Source organism: Triturus cristatus, chromosome 3_1, assembly GCF_964204655.1.
Source record: "Triturus cristatus chromosome 3_1, aTriCri1.1, whole genome shotgun sequence".
NCBI classification, from domain to species: Eukaryota; Metazoa; Chordata; class Amphibia; order Caudata; family Salamandridae; genus Triturus; species Triturus cristatus.
In genome coordinates, this window is record NC_140583.1 from 807,645,171 (window position 1) to 807,663,894 (window position 18,724).

General features: G+C 42.6%; 1 protein-coding gene across 7 annotated transcripts in view; it reads right to left on the reverse strand.

The window, feature by feature from the left end:
• Window positions 1-18,724, reverse strand: part of HDAC4 (histone deacetylase 4) — a 1,546,655-nt gene that overhangs the window by 307,778 nt on the left and 1,220,153 nt on the right. For all 7 annotated transcript variants that reach the window (XM_085645137.1, XM_085645138.1, XM_085645139.1 and 4 more), the window contains one exon: window positions 17,163-17,218. In XM_085645137.1, coding sequence (XP_085501263.1) covers window positions 17,163-17,218 — 56 coding nt within the window. The remainder of the gene's footprint in view (window positions 1-17,162; window positions 17,219-18,724) is intronic.

Consider the following 18,724-nt stretch of genomic DNA (forward strand, 5'->3'; position numbering starts at 1 on the left):
GTACGATCTCGCTCATTTATAAGAAACTAATTAATGTTCGGGCGGATCTTCTTCTAGGGTTGCGCGATCAATGGACCAGGGATGGCCTCGAACTCGATGATGAGGATTGGCAGTATGCAGTTTCTTCTCCTAAGGAGGTTGCGATCCCCGCGCGCCTGCGGCTGGTGCAGCTTAAAATACTTCATACGGTCTACGTGACGGGGCCCCAGCTGGTCCATATGGGTTTCTCTGAGGAGGGCTTATGTAAGAGAGGCTGTGGTATGGTGGGTACCTTCCTACATATTATTTGGGAATGCGGTGCGATTATGGAGTTTTGGAAGCAAATCCACGATGTGATGGGGGAGGTGACGGGCATCGTCATGCAGCCTGAGGCGCGGTGTTGTCTCCTGAATGTTTGGGGTCCTACTGACCACGACGCGGCACAGACTCAATGGGTGACCCTAGGGAACATGGTAGCCAAGCGCGACATCGCTCGTCTGTGGGGCTCTACTAGGCCTCCTACATTGACTGCGTGGATGGAAAACATGGATTGGAGCATGTTTAGGGAGAAGACAGTGTATTGTGCTCGAGGGCGCCCTCGGAAATGGCACTCTGTATGGGGGCGATGGAACCAGTACAGAGTGGGCATATGCCTGCCCCCAGACCCGGACCCGCCTGAGGAGCAGCTCTCCCCTTAGCTTTCTTTCCGGCTTTGTACTTCTTGCTGGTATGTGTTTGTCTTCTTGAGTCTCTGACTTCCCCTCCTTTCCCTTGCTATCGACCTGTGTCTGTTGGACGAACTGGGGCTCGCTCCCCCTGCTGGGAACCCTTTTTATGCTTTCAGTACTTATCGCCTTGCTTGTGTTTAGGTTTGGGTTAGTGTTTATTTAAAATTGAACCTTTGACTCTCCTATCAGTGAAATGTGGACGCTCGCATGTGTTGTGTCTCTAAAGCTGCCGTACCTCCGGGTTGTTGGCTGAATAGCTGTGTCACTGATTTAAAAGAATAAAGGTTTTTTAAAAAAAACAACAACAAAAAAAAACATTTATATACACGCTAGCCTGCACAGACTCAATGGTTGAATCTGTGGGAGTTCTTTCTGTTTTAGCGCGGGGACACGCTTTGAGCGTAACCAAGTGCTCTATAAAATTCCCTTATTATTATATATTATGAACAGAATCTGGTCTACTTTGTCTTGTATGTAGCATTTGTAGTTTCTGGTCTGGCAAAGGCAAAATGCTTTTACAGTCTTCAAACATATCTAATTAACCAAACTCATTGTATTCAGGAGCCAGGTTTCTAAATTTAGAGATGTTAGCGTAGGATGGACAACATGGCCTTCGTTCATTGGCAACAGGTTCTGTGCTAGTTTGAAAAAAATGTGTTTTTGCTCCGATAGCAGAAGCAGCTCTGTGAACTAAAACTGACGTAGCCAGGCCAGAGCTACTAAAATTATATGGCATGGCTCATCTTTCATTTTTTGAGTCCTCTTGGGGTCAGAGGAAGAGGAATGAATGTATATGGGAATATCTCTTGCCAAACCATTTGAAAGCATTTCCTCACGACCCTTTCTGAGGATATCTGCTAGGGAAATATTTGCAATTGTGGCTTGAGGAGAATAAATCTAATACTGGGTGCCCCCAAGCATGAAAAACGATGTTGAGTTGATTCTGTTGTAGTTCCCATTAGTTGCAGTCCCTGTTTATCCTGTTCATAGAATCTGCCCACTGGTTGTTCACTCCAGGATCATGTTACACCTTCAGTGTTATTTGTTGTTGTAAAACCAATTTCCATATCTTCTGAGCTTCTGTTGACAACAGGTGTGATCTTGTTTCTTCCTGGTTATTTACATGAAACATTGTGGGTGTGTTGTCTGTTTGCACTAGTACTGCAGATTTCCAAATTCTTGGAAGGAAGCACGGAATTGCTAAGACAACGGCTCTTAATTCCAACAAGTTTATATGCAGCTTGGCTTCTTGTGGCAACCGCTGGCTTCGTACTTCTAGCTCTTGTAAATGCACCCTCCATCTCACTAGAGATGTACCTGCGGATATTATAAATTGTGGGAGGGAGAACTTAGAAAAGTTAGACATGAAGATTTACATTGTTCTTGCATCCACAACAGCATTACCTGCTTCATTCTGGGAGTAATCTGAATGAGGTCTTCTAAAGATCTGTGAGCTTGTAGCCACTGGTTTCCCAGTTTCTACTGAAAAGGCCAAATGTGAAGTTAGCAATTGGGAATTAGGGAAATGCAGGAGGACAACATTCCCAGGAATTATTTTAAGTTTCAAACTGAAGCCAACTTTCTTTCTAGTAGAAAATATGCTAGATTAAATATCTCTCATATTCTTTCTTTTGTAGGGAACGCTTTGAATGAGATGGCATCCATGAATGATCCATAAAATGTTCTAATTTTGGGAGAGACTTGATTTTTCCCAGTTCAGAGTGAGCCCTAGATCCTTGAACATTTAAAGGCATAACTTTTTGGATCTGCTGACTGTACGAGAAGAAGGGTCTTATCAACCAGTTGTATAAAATGGAAACACATGGTGCTCATTCAGAGATAAGCCGCAACAGGGACCATGCGTTTCGTGAAAATCTGTAGAGCGGACTTGTGGCCAAATGGAACAATTATGAATTGGTAATGGCAACCGGCTACCTTGAGCCATGATATAAGGAATCCAGCCGAATTTCTTCAAGTAGTCAAAGATAACAGCAAATGAAAAGAGGAGTCAATTTCTCATGGATTTGTGTGAACCACTGTATGGACCAATAGCATATATCTATTTCAAGAGATTAAGAAGTCCTCTTCCGAATAAAAGGGAAGCCGTCAAGAGCAAATATTGATCCCTGGAAATGGGCCCAACATAAAATAAGTGTAGATGCAGGAATCTGGGTTGGAAACAATCTATTCAGCAGGTCGCAGCTCCTATAAACATCGGAAAAATCTGTCTGGATTCCTTCCATCAATAGTGAGAACAGGTGACGCTTTCCTTCTCCCCCTCTTCTTTTAGGTTGTATGACAGAAGCATGCATGGCTAAACCATGTGTGCTTCAACACGGTCGCAACAACAAATGCGTCTTAACCACGTATGCCTTTAAATTGAATTTCGTTGTAAAGGCATGATTGCTAAAGGGATGTGTATGATAAATAGCATATTCTAGCACACCTGCCTTGCGACCAAACACCCAATACCCCAGTCCTGTAATCCACCCCGACCTAGGACTGTAAAAATACCCTGACCGCTCACCCGAACACTCTGTCCCTGGCCCAAAGTCTACCTCAAACCTCTCCTCCCAGGAGCCCTAAAATCGTGCCCACTACCTCAGCCCCGCCCCACCCTAAGCCCTAAAACCGACCTCCGCCCGTGAAGACTGCCCCTTCCCTGAGCCTTAAAACCCTGCCCCCTTCCAAAAAAACTACCCAACCCCCGAGCCCTAAAACAGAGAACCACTCCTAAAAACTACAGCGCCCCCCCACCCAACCCAGCCCCTGCCCCACTCACCCATCTGCGTCCAGAGCTTCCTGTCCCGAAGATTCCTGTTCCTCTCCATGCCCATCTAGACCGCTGTCTGCCTTAACCACGCATTTGTGTGGTTAATGCAGATGGTGGTTCAGGCAATCGTCATTTCGCTTGCAGGAAAACGGCACACATTGTAAAGGTCGTTTCCCCTTCTTTTATCATATGTTGGCTCATTTTTGTGTGCCCTGAAGGTGGTGTGTTATCCGCTGGCCACTTTACACCGAAACATGCGTCGGCCCTGGCACCATTGTCTTTGTGACATAACTTTGGAACATTATGTAATTAATGACATGGATAGTAACTAAACACATTGTTTTTAACTAATTTGACTATAAAGTGCATAAGGATTTTTTCCATAGTGATCTGTAAATGTTTTTCAGGCCACTATTGGTTGGGACGTAACAACAACTAATTATGATTAGACAAAGCATTCAAATATTATGTATCAGTGTTTCATGTCACTGAGACACAGTACACAACCGTTTTAATGTGTTATGGCAAGATGCATTAGGCATGAGTGGTATGAATGAGGTTTGTGAGTATGAGTTTTAGCGAGTGAGGGTGAGACGGTCCTCTTCTTGTTAGGATATGTTATTCTTTGAAAATTATGATACGATTTGAAATGTATTATTAAAGACAAACATTCGATACATTCCATTTATTATATTCTTCTTGTGTTATTCATAACTGTATTTGACTCTTTATATAGATCTTGGGATTGGAGGTGGGTTGCTTGTTTTCCTTTCTCATATCGTTTTCCCCATTGCACTCCATTATCTTTTGCTCCTGGGTAACCCTTTGTTTAATTGGGTAAAAACTGTAATCTACTTTTGAATCGGAATCTTTGTCAGATTCTGGGACCTTTCCAAGTAAAGAGGCACCACTTCTTCACACTTCCAATCTAATAACCAAAGAATCGGAACAGACATTGATGAGCCACAAGAGTATCTGCCTCCTCCGTAATTGTTTCATTCTACCACCCCTACCATCAAAGCATGCCTAATTAAAATCTCTCTTAAAATCGGCCACTTGATCAGGTCAGGACTGTTATAAAACACCCAAGGATGAGTATTCATAGGAAACTTATTAGCTCAGTTTGCTTCGTTAACCGTGGCCTTGGGTAAAGGACAAAGATCAAGCGCCAGAGTCGCTGTAAGAAGCTATACCTCAACACTTCTTTTCTTAAGGCATATCAATCCAACCTTTCTTAGGCCAACATACGATTTAGAAAATTGGAAAAAAGTAGGAAGATTTGCTGAGCTTATTCCTTGGGGTTTTGATGAGGCATTCTTCCTCTCCCTTTTGGAAGGCAAGAAGGTGGTGTTATAAGAATTAAAAATGAATGATGACATAAAAGACAAAAGACCTAGAGCAGTGAATTGTGTTATTTGCATTTGAAAGCATGCATAGTTGTGTACTCTTCTCTTCATAATGATAGCCTGAACAGTCATGCATTTACCATGACTGTAAAACATTGCTTACACATTAAGCATATGAAGTTTAAAAAATATTAAGGACTAGTGCACCCACTGTCAAGTCTGAGTTAAGTCCTCATGCTACCTTGAAGACATGGTTCTTACTAGCCTTCCCAAGAAGCATTTTAGGTTTTAACAGAAAGACCGCAGTCAGCTTAAGCTGAGGAGCTCAGGTTTTATACCACACCTAAAACAAACCACTTTTTCAGTTTGGCATATCTTTCTAGCATGGAAGTGGCAAAGGGTTGTAATTGTTTTACTATACGTAGACACACTCCAATTAAAGCTACAGGGTACTTACAATAAACAAGAAGGAACTTGATACACCTTCACAGCGTCCAGTCCTGGACAGATAGCCACCAATTACTCCTCAGGTCAGTTCATGTCATGCATCTTTCTCAGGACATGGTGCAAGAGTTACAACTATGCCTTGACATTTTTCCTTAAAATAGACCTTAACATTAAGTTCTATTGATGTCCCAGCAGTCCGTGCAAATGCCCCACGTTTTTCTGGGGATAGAGTAAAGATAAGGACATTGTTTGATTTCCTTTATCCCTTCTAACCTGCAGTTTAATCAACAGTGAACAAAGGTGGTTTATCTAATTGTTTGTTTAAACAGACTTGCCTTGCCTTATTCCTTTAATAACTACTTCAGAGCAGTTTGGATAGGTTGTATTTTAACATCTTTAGCATTGGCATTTTAGAATGGTATACCATTGACAGTATATTTATTAGTGTGACATAACATTTCATGTCATTTATCCCTATCACAATTCCACTAACCAAAAATCATCATTCCTTTTGATTTGACAAGATATGTTATATTTGCATATGAAATCCAGGACCTACTGTGTAGCAGGGTTATATCTACAAGTGCATTTAATGTCACTATTCAGAGATATGTGCATCCAATATATACAATATTTACCAGCCCATCTCAGTGTCTCAGCAATATAACAGATGTAAAACAGAATTAACCTGACGAAACAAATTAAAACCAAACAGTCTGCTGTCATGTGAAGGAGGTGAATATTTGACTCGCAAGAACATGTACATAGTGTCTATTACGTTATGTTGCTGGTAAGGGCAATGCGATGTCGGTAGTGTCATAACATACATAGTATGTAACACTCATATACTGAGTATCCAATATCCCATTTGGATAGTTATGATGTTTTCCTACTTGTGTTCAAGAGGATGACTGAAATCCAAATTTGGAGCATTCTGATGAGAAAGTATATTGGGCTATATACAGCAAGGTGGAATGGACGTGGTAACTTCTGCCACCTGCTTCTTCGTTTGGCAGCAGAGAGTACTTCAGATGAGATGACCCAAATGGCACTTTCTCATTGTGAATTGAAAAAAGAGATTAAGAACAAGTTGGTTCTTTCTCCTCAACACCCTACTTAATTTTATAAGTCTATTGGCTCAGTAATGTTACTTGAATTGACCGCATGTCTAATAGAGGCGGAGGAATCGCCATTGTATATAGACTAGCTATCCAGTGCACTCTAGAACTTACAGAGATCGAGGAGTGTGAAGCTGTTTTTTTTTCCATCATGGCACCCTTAAATTGTTGTATAAAGGGGTTCCTGATTTATCATCCTCCGGGGCCCCACACGCACTTTGCGCCCAGCCTGATAGAGCAAAAAATGCAGCCCGCTCTAGGTTATGCCAAGTTGCTGTTGGTGGGGGAATCGGAATTAGCATTTTGATGATCCATCTAATAATGGTGCGCAGGAGGTATGCCAGGCATTGGCAGACCTCTATCCGACGCTCAAATCAGATCTTCCTACTCACCAACTTGGCCATTTATTAGACCCGATCTTTGCTAACTGGGATGCCTTGCAAATTCAAACCCCGATCCCAGTTCCATGGTCTGACCACTTTGTGGTCCCTTTTAGGATCATGCTGCCCCAGTCTGATGTGTCATATAAAAAGGGTACCTCCAAACTGTTGAGGAATTGGGCAAAGTTCTCTACACCTAGCTTTAATACGGCCCTACAAAAGGGCGGGCCGCCGGGGGGCACTGATATTGTGTCTGCATGTGATGCACTCAATAGACGCATCCTGGTGGCACTGGATAGCACGGCTCCTTGGTCATTGAAAGCACCAGGTAGGCAGCGTAAAACCGCTCCCTGGTTTAGCAATGAACTCAGAATTGCTATATCAGCCTGTAAGCGCCTCGAGAGAGCTTGGAGGAGGAACTATGATGTACCTGCTAAAAATGAATATAAATCTAGCTTAAAAAAATATCATGCCATGATCAGGAAAGCGCGGGCCACCTATTACAGCAATAGGATCGAGACAGCTGAGAACTCCTCAAAATAACTTTCTACTATTTTTAAAGAGATCACATCATTAGCAAGAGTAACAGCTCCTGATTTCAGTTCTGCTGACTCTTGCGATAGGATAGCGGATTTTTTCACGGAGAAGATGGGAAAGATCGACGTCACCTTCCCTCACTCCGCTCAACAGGGAGGCATTAGCAGTAAAGGGGTACTCAGGTTTCCAAAGGCGGATTGCCTCTGTGAGTGACTTTGGAGTCCCCTGTAGGGACATACTTAACAAAATAGCCCTTGGTATTAAGTCCGTCTCACCTAGAGATCCGGCCTCCCCTAAGATCCTTAGCGGGAGCTTAGCTGTAATAGAGCCCTATATTAGACATCTTCTTGAGCTTTCATTTTCATCAGGAGTTGTCCCTAAAAGTTGGAAAGAGGCTATTGTCATTCCTTTAAAAAGAAACCAAACATCTGTATGAGTCAGCTGGATAATCTTCGCCCCATCTCCCTCCTGCCCTATTTTGCGAAAGTAGCAGAGAAGGTGGTTAACATCCAACTGACCGCGCATATTAATCACCATAACCTTCTCCATACTACACAATCTGGCTTCCGTGCCACTTATTCTACCGAATCAGCTCTGCTCTTATCTACGGAAACGATCCGTAGGCAGGTAGATGCAGGACAGACGGTTGCTCTAGTCCTTTTAGATCTCAGTGCCGCTTTCGACACTGTTGCCCATCACACGCTGCTTCAACGTCTGAGAGAAGGAGGCGTGGGGGGGTAGGGTGATGGAGTGGTTATGTTCCTTCCTACGTTTTCAGGTGTCATAGAAACCTTTCCTCTCTAAAAGCGTCAAGTTGGACCAAGGGGTCCCTCAAGGCTCCATACTTAGCCCAACTCTCTTTAATCTCTACATTACCCCTCTGGCTGAGATTATAGATAAGTTTGGAGTCAGTGTGGTGTCATATGCTGACAATACTCAGCTTGTGGTGACTCTTACTCAAGACTCTGAGGAGGCAGCATTAAACTTCTCAATGTGTCTTCATGAGTTGGCGTCCTCGATGGCCTTAAATTGCCTTAAACTGAATGGCAACAAAACAGAGGTTTAAGTAGTAGGTAAGGCCCCCTCGATCTGGCCCTCTGCTTAGTGGCCCCAAACCTTGGGCCCGACTCCATCTCCTAAGGACCAGGTAAAGAACCTGGGGATGTGGTTGGACACCAAATTGTCTTTTGAGATTCATACCAGGCGAGTGACAGGAAATTGTGTTGGGGTTCTGCGCACTCTCCGGAAGACCTTAGATATACTCCCAGTGTCAGCAAGAACAAGCATTTACAATGCAATGGTCTCGGCATTGGTAAAGTTAGAGCTATTGGCATTGCTCATGACATTATTTTTGTTTATGTTTTTTGTTTTTAAAACATTTAAAGAAACGGCATTGTTATTTACAATGTCAATAGCTTAAGCACTCTCAAATGCGAGACCTATTGCATTTGCACCCACACACAGAGCCACCTACACACACACTGATTAAGCTATTGACATTGTAAATAACAATGCCGTTTCTTTACATGTTTTAAAAACAAAAACATAAACAAAAAGAATGTCATGAGCAATGCCAATAGCTCTAACTTTAACAATGCCGAGACCGTTGCATTGTAAGTGCTTGTTAATTACTAGCAGGTCTGAGACCTGGACAGAGTGGCCCACTTATAGCCCGAGCCTTAATTTATAGTGGTGGTCGATGTTTTGGATTCGACTATGTGTAGTTAGAATCTTTTGTCCAGAAAAAAAGAGCAAAATGATTGTTGTGCTACATTGTTGTCGTTGGCAAAATCTTTGTGCAATAAGTAAAACAGGCCATCACAATCCATTGTATGGACGTCACCATGCAGACAAACTTTTCAACACCGTGTTGTCCCAGGGTAAAATAGCCCAAAAGGATGTAATGATTTGTATACGAGCAACAAAATACATGTTTTACTGAGTTTCAGAAATTTTGTAAGCCGTTGAGACCTCGCAGTGCAGAAGTATAAAGTGCGCACGCATCAAAAATGGCGCGGCCAGTGTTTTGGCTGCATTTGTACTTCCGCCTCGGTAATCGCTGTGACGGCGGACCCCTTCCGCCGCCCTCCTGTATGGATGTCTGACATACACAGGGTTCCCACACCTCTGCTGCTGGCGTTTGTAGCCTGGCTGCTCTTCGCCACCCGCCCTCCCTCGATTTAACACACTCGCTAACAAACCCCTGCCCTGCATTAACCTATTTTTTTTGTGGCGCGTTCAAGGAAAACTGATGGCTGTTGCTTGTTGGCACCGCTAACCCCGCTAACAGCCAATCAGATTTTAAACAAGCAGAAAATGTCTGAGGCGGCGGAATAATCGCCCTGACACGCTGAGCTTGGAAGCGGGGCAGCTGGACAGACAGACAGACCGGCCAGAAGTCCTTCCAGAGTGGGGGGTGAGCCAGGTAGGCCCCTACGCCTCCCTATTGTTTTCCGTGCATTTGGCTGCACGGTGTGGCTCAAGGCAGGAAGTCCACGAGGTGAAACGGCTGACAGAAATATTTACTGATTAGCCCTGATTTTGGCATACTATTGAATTTTCCAGTTCTTCGGGGCACTACGTTTAATACATCTTGGATTAATTTCAAGAGCCTATTAGGGTGCTTAAGGCGCCTACTGCCGACAGCCGAGTGCCCAAACTCAACAGGTTTCAATTCTAGTAAGATAGCTCAAGAGGTTCACGTCAGCTGCGAAGTTTATCTTAACATGCCACAGGCCCCAGTCCTGTAGGGAGGTAAGTCACTCGGTTAAGGCGCATGCTGCTTAGCTGTGCGAGTTACCTGCACATAAAACGACCCGGTTGGGATCGGGTCCCCGCTTCAAACCACACCACTCAGCTTCCGCAGGGGGGGGCGATAACAAAGAGGCATTGAGTGCTGAATTCGAAGCAGGCTCGCGGTACCCGGCTGCAGAGAATATGTCATGTTCTAGCGCCTATCCTGGCAGGATACTGTGTCTGAGTTAAATTATTTCAGCACTCACGCTTATTGCGTGGGTCTTCCTGGTGAGTGGATATCACCCGAAAAAGAGCCTGTTAAGGGACAAAACGGTGTTCTCGCAAATGGTATAAAAGACCATCTTTTCAAGAATGTTTGTGGTCATGCTGTTAAAAATAAACAAAGGTGTGCGCGTCCGCCGCCGCTCCACCGGTGGCACACACCCTCCCAGCCACTCGCTCCTCTGTCTCTACGTGCAATCTGTCTGCCTCGGTCCCTTCCCCCTTTTGTCCTGGAGACTGCCACTGGCGAAGACTTTTCAGGATCTGTGCAACCCCCGGCTCTGCCCCCCCCCCCGCCCTCCTCCTGTGTATGCTGATTCTTGCTAGTGCAGAGGTTCCCTCCCAGCTCGCAGCAACTTCAAACCCACCCCCCCGCCCCCTGCCTTCCCCACGCCGATCACTTACTGGGCGAAGTTTCCCTCCCTGCGTGCTGCAAATTTGGGCTTGCTGCCTCCCCTCCTCCCCACCCGCCGCCGGTCGCTGCTGCTTATCCCTTCCCCTCACGCCTGCACCCCTGGCCGGGCTCGTCGCCTCCTCCCCGGCCGCAGCTAGCCTCTCTATTGCCTGTGTTACCAGGCGATGCCCGAGGAGGGTCCGTGCGCACTGCGTGGAGGCACCACTGGCTGTGTATCCCAGCCCTGACCTGCCGGAGGACCACTGGAGGAGGAGAGGAGTCCCTTCAAAGGAGCCAGCTCCCCCGAGCAGCGCCTCGACGTCCACTACGCGCAGGCAGGCGATACTCTTCTTGCAAGTGATACTCGTGTGTGGGGCGCTCTTTGTGGTAGGCGTGTGCAGTAGCGCTGGAGGAGCAGGACGCGCTCCCGGCTCGGATCCTCTCGGGGCGTAGGGCGGCAGCTTTCTCCGGCATGAGACTGTTCGCGGGCGCTACCTGACTACAATGCTCGCGGAGTTCCTGCACTTCTGCCTTCTGTGTGGAATGATATGGACCTCCTCTGGTAAGAACGCAGTCGCGAATGCTCATATTTAAATATTTAACTGCCTAGATTGCTCACATTTTAACCGTTGATTTCCAGTGCTACTTGATGCCCGTTTCTTAGCACTTTCTGTCGCTTAATTCAACGTAGGCCTTATAATTCATAATCTGTTAAAGTGGCGACTGGTCGCGCCTAGCAGTCCGCGACACTTTAGGTAGGTAAAGTAGTGTGCATGCCTGTTTAGGGACCCGATTGGGACCACACAGCAGAGGCACGCACCCCACGGGGTGCTGTTAATTACAGATTACTTTGCAGTGTTCCAGAAATAAAGACGAGGTCCCTGGAGGGCCGTCACATGAATATGAAACTCTGTGGAAGACTTTAAAACACGACGAGGGCACCGGAAGACACCACCGCCTTTCTCCGAGGCACAGCAGAAAATGCCTCGGAGAAAGGGAGTGTCCTTTTCGGATTGGGGGGCGTGTTTTGCTGTTGTCTCCTCCCTGAGACTTCTCGCAAAAAACACGCCCCCCGATCCGAAAAGGACGGGGCCTAATCGGAGTGACTGGACCTCTTCTCCAGTGGCTGGCCAGCATTTACGAGGCCAGCCAATGGAGAACAGGAGAGAAGAGGGGCGGGTGCAAGCCCCTCTTCTCAAAGTCACTCCAACTCATTAAATCTCGGAGCGAGACTGCGCAAGCGCAGCCTTTCGCAGCCGAGACCTAAAAACGATGGTCCACGCCCTTGCGACTTCTCGTTTGGACTACGGTAATGCTTTGTATTTAGGAGCCAACATTAAATGTGTTCAGAGACTCCAGCGCATCCAGAATGTGGCTGCACGTCTCGCATTAATGCTCCCGAGGAGAGCCTCATCTAGCAAGGCCCTGGCTTCCCTGCATTGGCTCCCGGTGAGGGAACGTGTTTTGTTTAAAGCCATGTGTGTTAGCCATCGCATTATACAGAAAAAGGGCCCTTCCTATCTGCGTGACTTCGTTACCCCGTATGTTCCTACGCGGGGCTTAAGATCTAGTGGGATGGGTCAGATCAGCATCCCGAGGATCAGAAGAGCCAGGATGGGCGGACGCTCTTTTAGCTTTCTAGCAGCCACCCATTGGAATAAGCTCCAGATAGAGCTTCGGCTGGAATCGTCGGAAAATGTTTTTCGGAAAAAGCTCAAGACGTGGATTTTTCCATCTGGCTACTCCACTGTCTGACCTCTCTCTGTGCTGTCCTTTTTTTCTGAATCAGGTCCTTGTCGTAGCGCGGTGCGCAATAGCTAGTGCAGCCATGCGCTTTATAAATTTGATTTGATTTGAATATAGATTGCAAGAAAGGCATAACTAAACAGTCGAAAAGGGCTTCTCTTAGTACTGCTTGTGCTCACTCTTTTAGTCGGGTTAAAATTCATGTAGATTTGTTACCTCAGGAAGAAACTATGCAAATGAGGGAGGTAGGGGCAGTTTGATAGAAGATGAAAAAGAACATGAATGAAAGTCTGGATTCACTCTATATCTTTGTAATGCTACGTACATTATTCAGTCTTCTCCTAAACATCCTCACAAAGAATTGGGTACAAGTCAATTTTCTGAGAAAAAGTAGGGGGACAGTGTGCATTTACTTCCTTCTCTTGTATTTTGTATGAGTAATACTGGCAATCATTTATTTTGACAATTACTAACAGAACAGGGGAAGGAATAATTATAAGTAGGTCTGCACTGTTGAATAGTTCAGTAGTTCTGCACTGCTGAATATGTGTGCTGCTGGAAAGTACATTGATCTGGTTGGGTCTGTTGAGAATAACATTTCTATAAGAGCTGTGAAATTCCAGAATTAATCAAACTTTTGATGGTTCACCATTGTTTTCAGGTCCAGTACATGAGGCTTTCTTACTATTACAGGTTTCATTAGTACATCATAAAAAAGTACTTTCTTTAGATATCACAGCCTTCGCAAATTACAGTGAATTTTGGATTTGCTTGGTTGAAAGACATCTGTACATTAATTAGGCTATCAAAAAATGTCATCATCATCACAATTTTGTCATGATCAATGTAATGCTTTAGAAGGTTATTGGTCACCAATCGAAGATACAAAGGATTCCATATAAAATGTATTTGTGGCTAATCTTTCTTCAGTTCATCTCAGTATAATGCTTTTTCTTCAGTTTTTGCTAAGGCTGTGTTCTGCTCACTTTGCCGGCATAGAGAACATGATCGTGCAATACCAACTGAACCTTGAGCTGTCTTAATGTGTGTTTCTATTCCCCGTCAGAAAATGAGAAGGAGATATGCAAACCTGATTACAAGACAATTTAACATGGATGGTATGTTCCTTCTCTCAAGCCAGGGTACCTATTCTTTTGTTCTAAACACAGACTGAGGTCTTAAACCTTGTATTGATATTAGAGATTTATATAAAAACATCAAAGATCAATATCCTTTACCTCTTATCAAAGACATTTGGAAATGTGCACATGGAGCTCAAGTATCTACCAAACGTGCTCTCTGAGTTGCATATCATCTTTTGCATAATAAAGATATAGCCGAGTGAAAATATCAAGCAATTCCACTTGCGCAGTGATCCTACTATTTTTTCACGTTTTATGGATTCAGTATTCTCAGATTCTTCAAATATATTTGGAATGCTCTTTATGGATGACGAGCTTTTTCTAAAACCTTTATGGAACATAAAAACATGCAATTTAGTGTTATCACGGCTTCCGCAACATCATTTGACTTGTAAATCAGAGAACAATTAATCTGAGGAGGGGGAGATTGAGCATCTTAGATCCAGGCTGAATGTTTCAGGCACAAAGACTTTCAGTAATACTTGAATGAGCTTTTTTAACATTAGTTGGAGGAGACCAAAGTTTTCTTGGATTTGCAAATGTTTAATCATAAGTTCATTATAGTTTGAAGAGATGACTAGGGATATCACCTATGTTCGGAAGGATGTTTTTTCTAGGATAATAGAATTGAAAATGCATGTAAGATAATTTAAAAGATGTCCACTCAAGCTCCAATTTTGTGCCATTCAGACATCTATAAGCCGTTTGCTGAAGAGAACGATGTTTCTAAAAGAGCAGGGAGGGTGTTTCTGTTGAGATTTGCAAAAAAGTGATGGATGAGAGTATCCGGCCTTCTATTTGTCTCATATCTTGACAGAGACTGAACAAATAACTAGGGGTGGGTGGAATTTGCGTAATCGCGTTACGCAAATCTCCACGAAACGGTAAAAAATCTCCGCGAACATGCAGAAATTCCGCGAACACGCGGAATTGCTTGTTCGCGATGCTTTTTTCCTGTTAACAGTTGCTGTTTGCATGCTCGGGGAGAAATATCTCGCGAACACGCATTTTGAGAACGCGAACCCAAAAAAATTTCGCGAAGTCGCGGAAAGCAGAATTTTGGGCAATTTCGCGTTCTCCGCGGAACGCGAAATTACCGAAATTCCGCAAATTCCGCGAGCGGAACGGAATTTACCGCCCAGGCCTACAAATAACACAGTCTTTTATAAAGAGCTCCTCATAATGAAGTTGGCTTGTATTTAAAGGAGTCATCTTTTGATGGGGACCAGGGATACCTTTGAAATCCAAACTGATTATCTGAATATGCAGAGGTTGTGAAATCTTCAATGTAGGCATGCCAGATTGACATTTCTCTTTGTACAGTACTATTCCATTATCATTTAGGTTGCTAATTCAAAAAATCTTTTGACTGATGCCTTATTTCCTCTTTATCCAGGATCATTATTTGTCTACAATAAGCCTATAACTGCCTCTCATTGCGTATTTCTGAATTGTACAGTTCTTCTGAGAATGGGTTAAGATAGCTGTAGAACAACTGGATCAAAAGAGGGAACCTTTATATTAATTCACCTAATATAAGGCGGAATGAATTGTATTTAAGTGAACAAGCTATTTTTATTCCAAATTAATAATTGTAGATTGGGATGATGCATGTGTCATGATGTGTCTGTTTCTGGCCACTGAGGTGTAAAGGCTAATTAGACCTAGTCTAATCTATATTTTCGGTGGGCTACTGTCCATTTCGATGTTTAAGAATATGTTCTTTCTGGTCTCATGTGTGCTCAAAATTAATAATCACATTCCAAACATTCTGGACATGTGTAGCCTTTACCAGCAACTCCTGAAACATGGCATATGATTTCAACTGATTTTAAAACCAATCTTCCACCCGCTAAAGGTTTCAAATAGTAATGGTTACCACACAAGGTTTCAAAGGAGGGTTCTTAACAGACACTTTGTCTTCATAACTTACCTCATAACATTATTTCATACAGAGAATACTGAATATTTTTCATATTTTTAGACCACAATAAAGGCAGGCTAGTCAATGACCAACTGGGTTTCATTATAAAAATGTAATTGCAAAGACAAACAACTACATGGCAGGTTAAATGGAGTATTACAAAATTATGTCATAATTACGGAGCAAAAGCTGGCTCATACATGTGACACAAACGATCACATGTGAGGTATGAAGTGGCATAGGATGGGGGAACACACATTTATAATTTGTACAGCAACTGGCCATTTTTAAAATTAAATTAGGGTCTCTGTGGCAGTACAATTTGTACCTATTGGTGCCCATTCTCCCCAATGCTGATATCAAGGGCAGTATTATGATGAGTTGGCAAGGGCTAAGCGCAGTTGAATGCCTGTTTAGCATCTGAGATGTCTACATTTCACACTTATAACATTAACATCTCCGAGTTAATGCATACACCTTAGGCGGAACATGTCACAAACTGTGCTGAGATTGCCTCTCTCAGCTTCTGACTTGCTCTGTCTAAAGTTTATGCATTAAATTTGAGAAATTCTGAACTAAATGTATGAAATTCTTACACTTCAGACACACAAAAAAGCATTTTAGCAACTTTTCGCTAACATATGATCCCCCATTTCACTATAATCTAAAAGAGCTTCAGTAAGTTTAATTATAAATCTACCACACTGGTGACCTATGGCAGTAGATTTCGGGTATGTAACAGCATGATAAAGAGAATGATGTTCAATATGTCCATATGAACATGTACCCAGCAGTATTGGTATGGCTTTGCTGCCTGGAGTATGTGAAGAAGTATGTAAATATAATTAGAAACATCCAGAAATCTGAATAAGCTCTTGATTCTGAAGTTCTGTAGGTGCATATGAACGCCTTTATTTGAGTATCACCAAATGTGTCTAAACCATTACTGGACATCTTTGTGGAGCATTTGCAAAAGGTACAAAGACAGCCATTCTTCTGCCAAAAACCTTAAAATATAGTTTGGATAATATTTATGAGTGTATGGGGGAAATGATATACGCAGTGTATAGAAGCAAAGTTAGAAACATTTTGAAGATGCAGAAAAAAAGATTAGCCTGAGGTATTTGCAGAGTGAATAGGAATGAATGGCTAGAAGGATCGGCATATGACAGAAAAGAGCTGAAGTATATCCAGAATGTTCATGTTAAGTATGTAAAGATTAGCAGAAGGAACCAACAGGGCTGTTTAATCGAGCATCTGGAAAAACACGTTTGGAAGATCTGTAAGTTTCAATGACCATGTGGCAGAAAGAGGTTTATGTAAACTGTTGGATTAAATAGGACTAAGGGGTCATCCATATGTGAAGGGTTTGTATGAAAAACATTGTCGGAAGAATGAGTAAGATGTTCTTGAGCACATACCCAGGCTGCTTTGTGGATGCGTCTCTATAAGAAGACTATGTTGTTTCATGATCAAAAAAATTGAATTTCAGACATGACTATTTCCATTGTTGGATACTCACATTACATTTTGTTTAGGTTTGATCAAATAGCCCATACAGCTATTTAAACACCTCTTTATCAACCCCAAGAGTACTGGAGATATCCACATGAAAAACTCACTCACTTACATGGGTGTACTCTCTTCTGCATGATGACCTGGGGGCCGCACCACCGCAAACCCATTCTAGAAAAGGAATAGACAAACAGATTAGACACATTGATAACTCAGGGGAAGATCATTAACCATATACTGCATTAACTAAAGTGCTTTCAAGCTACAGCGATAAAAAAGTAACATAAATCTAGTAAATCTTCATGTTAGTCTTCATGCGATTCCTAATCTGAATTTTACCTGAAAGTCCAGGAACACTTTCATTAGAAAAAATTCCACCACATGAAGTCTTTAGACATTTTTGACAAAAGGACGAATCCCAACTTGCTTTGCAGAAGCAGCTTTTAAAGTTAATATTTTGTTGTACGTGTTTAAAATTTTACACCCAATCTGGAAACGAGCAGGAAGTATGAGTGGATTACAATTACGAGTATGATACTTGTGAAGGAAAAACAACTGCAACATATATTCTTCTTCATGATTTCCCTTTAATATCTAAATTCTTGAATAGATCAACAAAAACTATTAATGTTGACTGGAGAGACTGTTCAGGAGAGAGCCGTCTATTCTGAGACCTTGACCAAACTGATCCGGCTAAATGAGAATTGGTAACCCGTACTTGAGGCAGGGATCTCTCAAAATGAAATTATAATTGATAGCATAGAAAAAATAAATGTTTCTTTACATAAGAAAGTTACACACACACAAAAACCTAAAATCAGTTCTAAAAACAAGCGTATGTATATATACAAGTAAAATCATTTTATTCAGAGATTTATGCAGCAACAATAGGCCAGATGTAAACATTTCATCAATTTACCAATGAAGTCATAATCAGTCACTCAAAAAAAATACTTAATAGCCTGATTGAGCAATCTAATATTGGCTTTGACCAATTCCTCTTTTAGAGGCATTGTTTCTTTCTTATTTCTAGAAAGGATGGATATAAACAAATTAAGTACTTGTTTGAGTCGCTTTTACATCAACACAATTCACAGCTTTTGGATCATGAGCACTGAGGATTTCATGCACCCTCATAATAGAATATTGAGATCTCAATAAACAAAACCCTAAATACTATTTTTTACATGGAGGCTGAAATGAAGAGCTTGGATAATTCAGCTTGGAATTGCAGTAAGTGTCCAAAACGTAGACTGCATGTTTAGAAGCCAGGAAAATAAGATCATTTAATTTACTATTGATCCTCAGGCTATTCTTTATTTGTTCTTTGCGCTTTAGCTAAGGGATGTTTATCAACGTATTGAACAATGACAGGTTATTCTTGATTTTTCCAACCTTTTTAAGGCACAGATTCATTTAGGAACCTCTAAACTGAATCAATTCCATAACTATCAACCATTCAACAGAATTTTCCTAATCCATAGGATAATCAAAGACAAAATGTACGAGGACGCTGTCCTGGAGTAAGGATAATAAAGTAATCGAAAACTCAAGGCAGGGTTTGTTGTGGGTTGTAGATGAGCATAGGATTCAGCATGTTCTGATCCCATTTATATATCAGTCATCTAAAGAATCGATTGCTTTATTGTTAAAAATAACAGAAGCATATAGATGTGT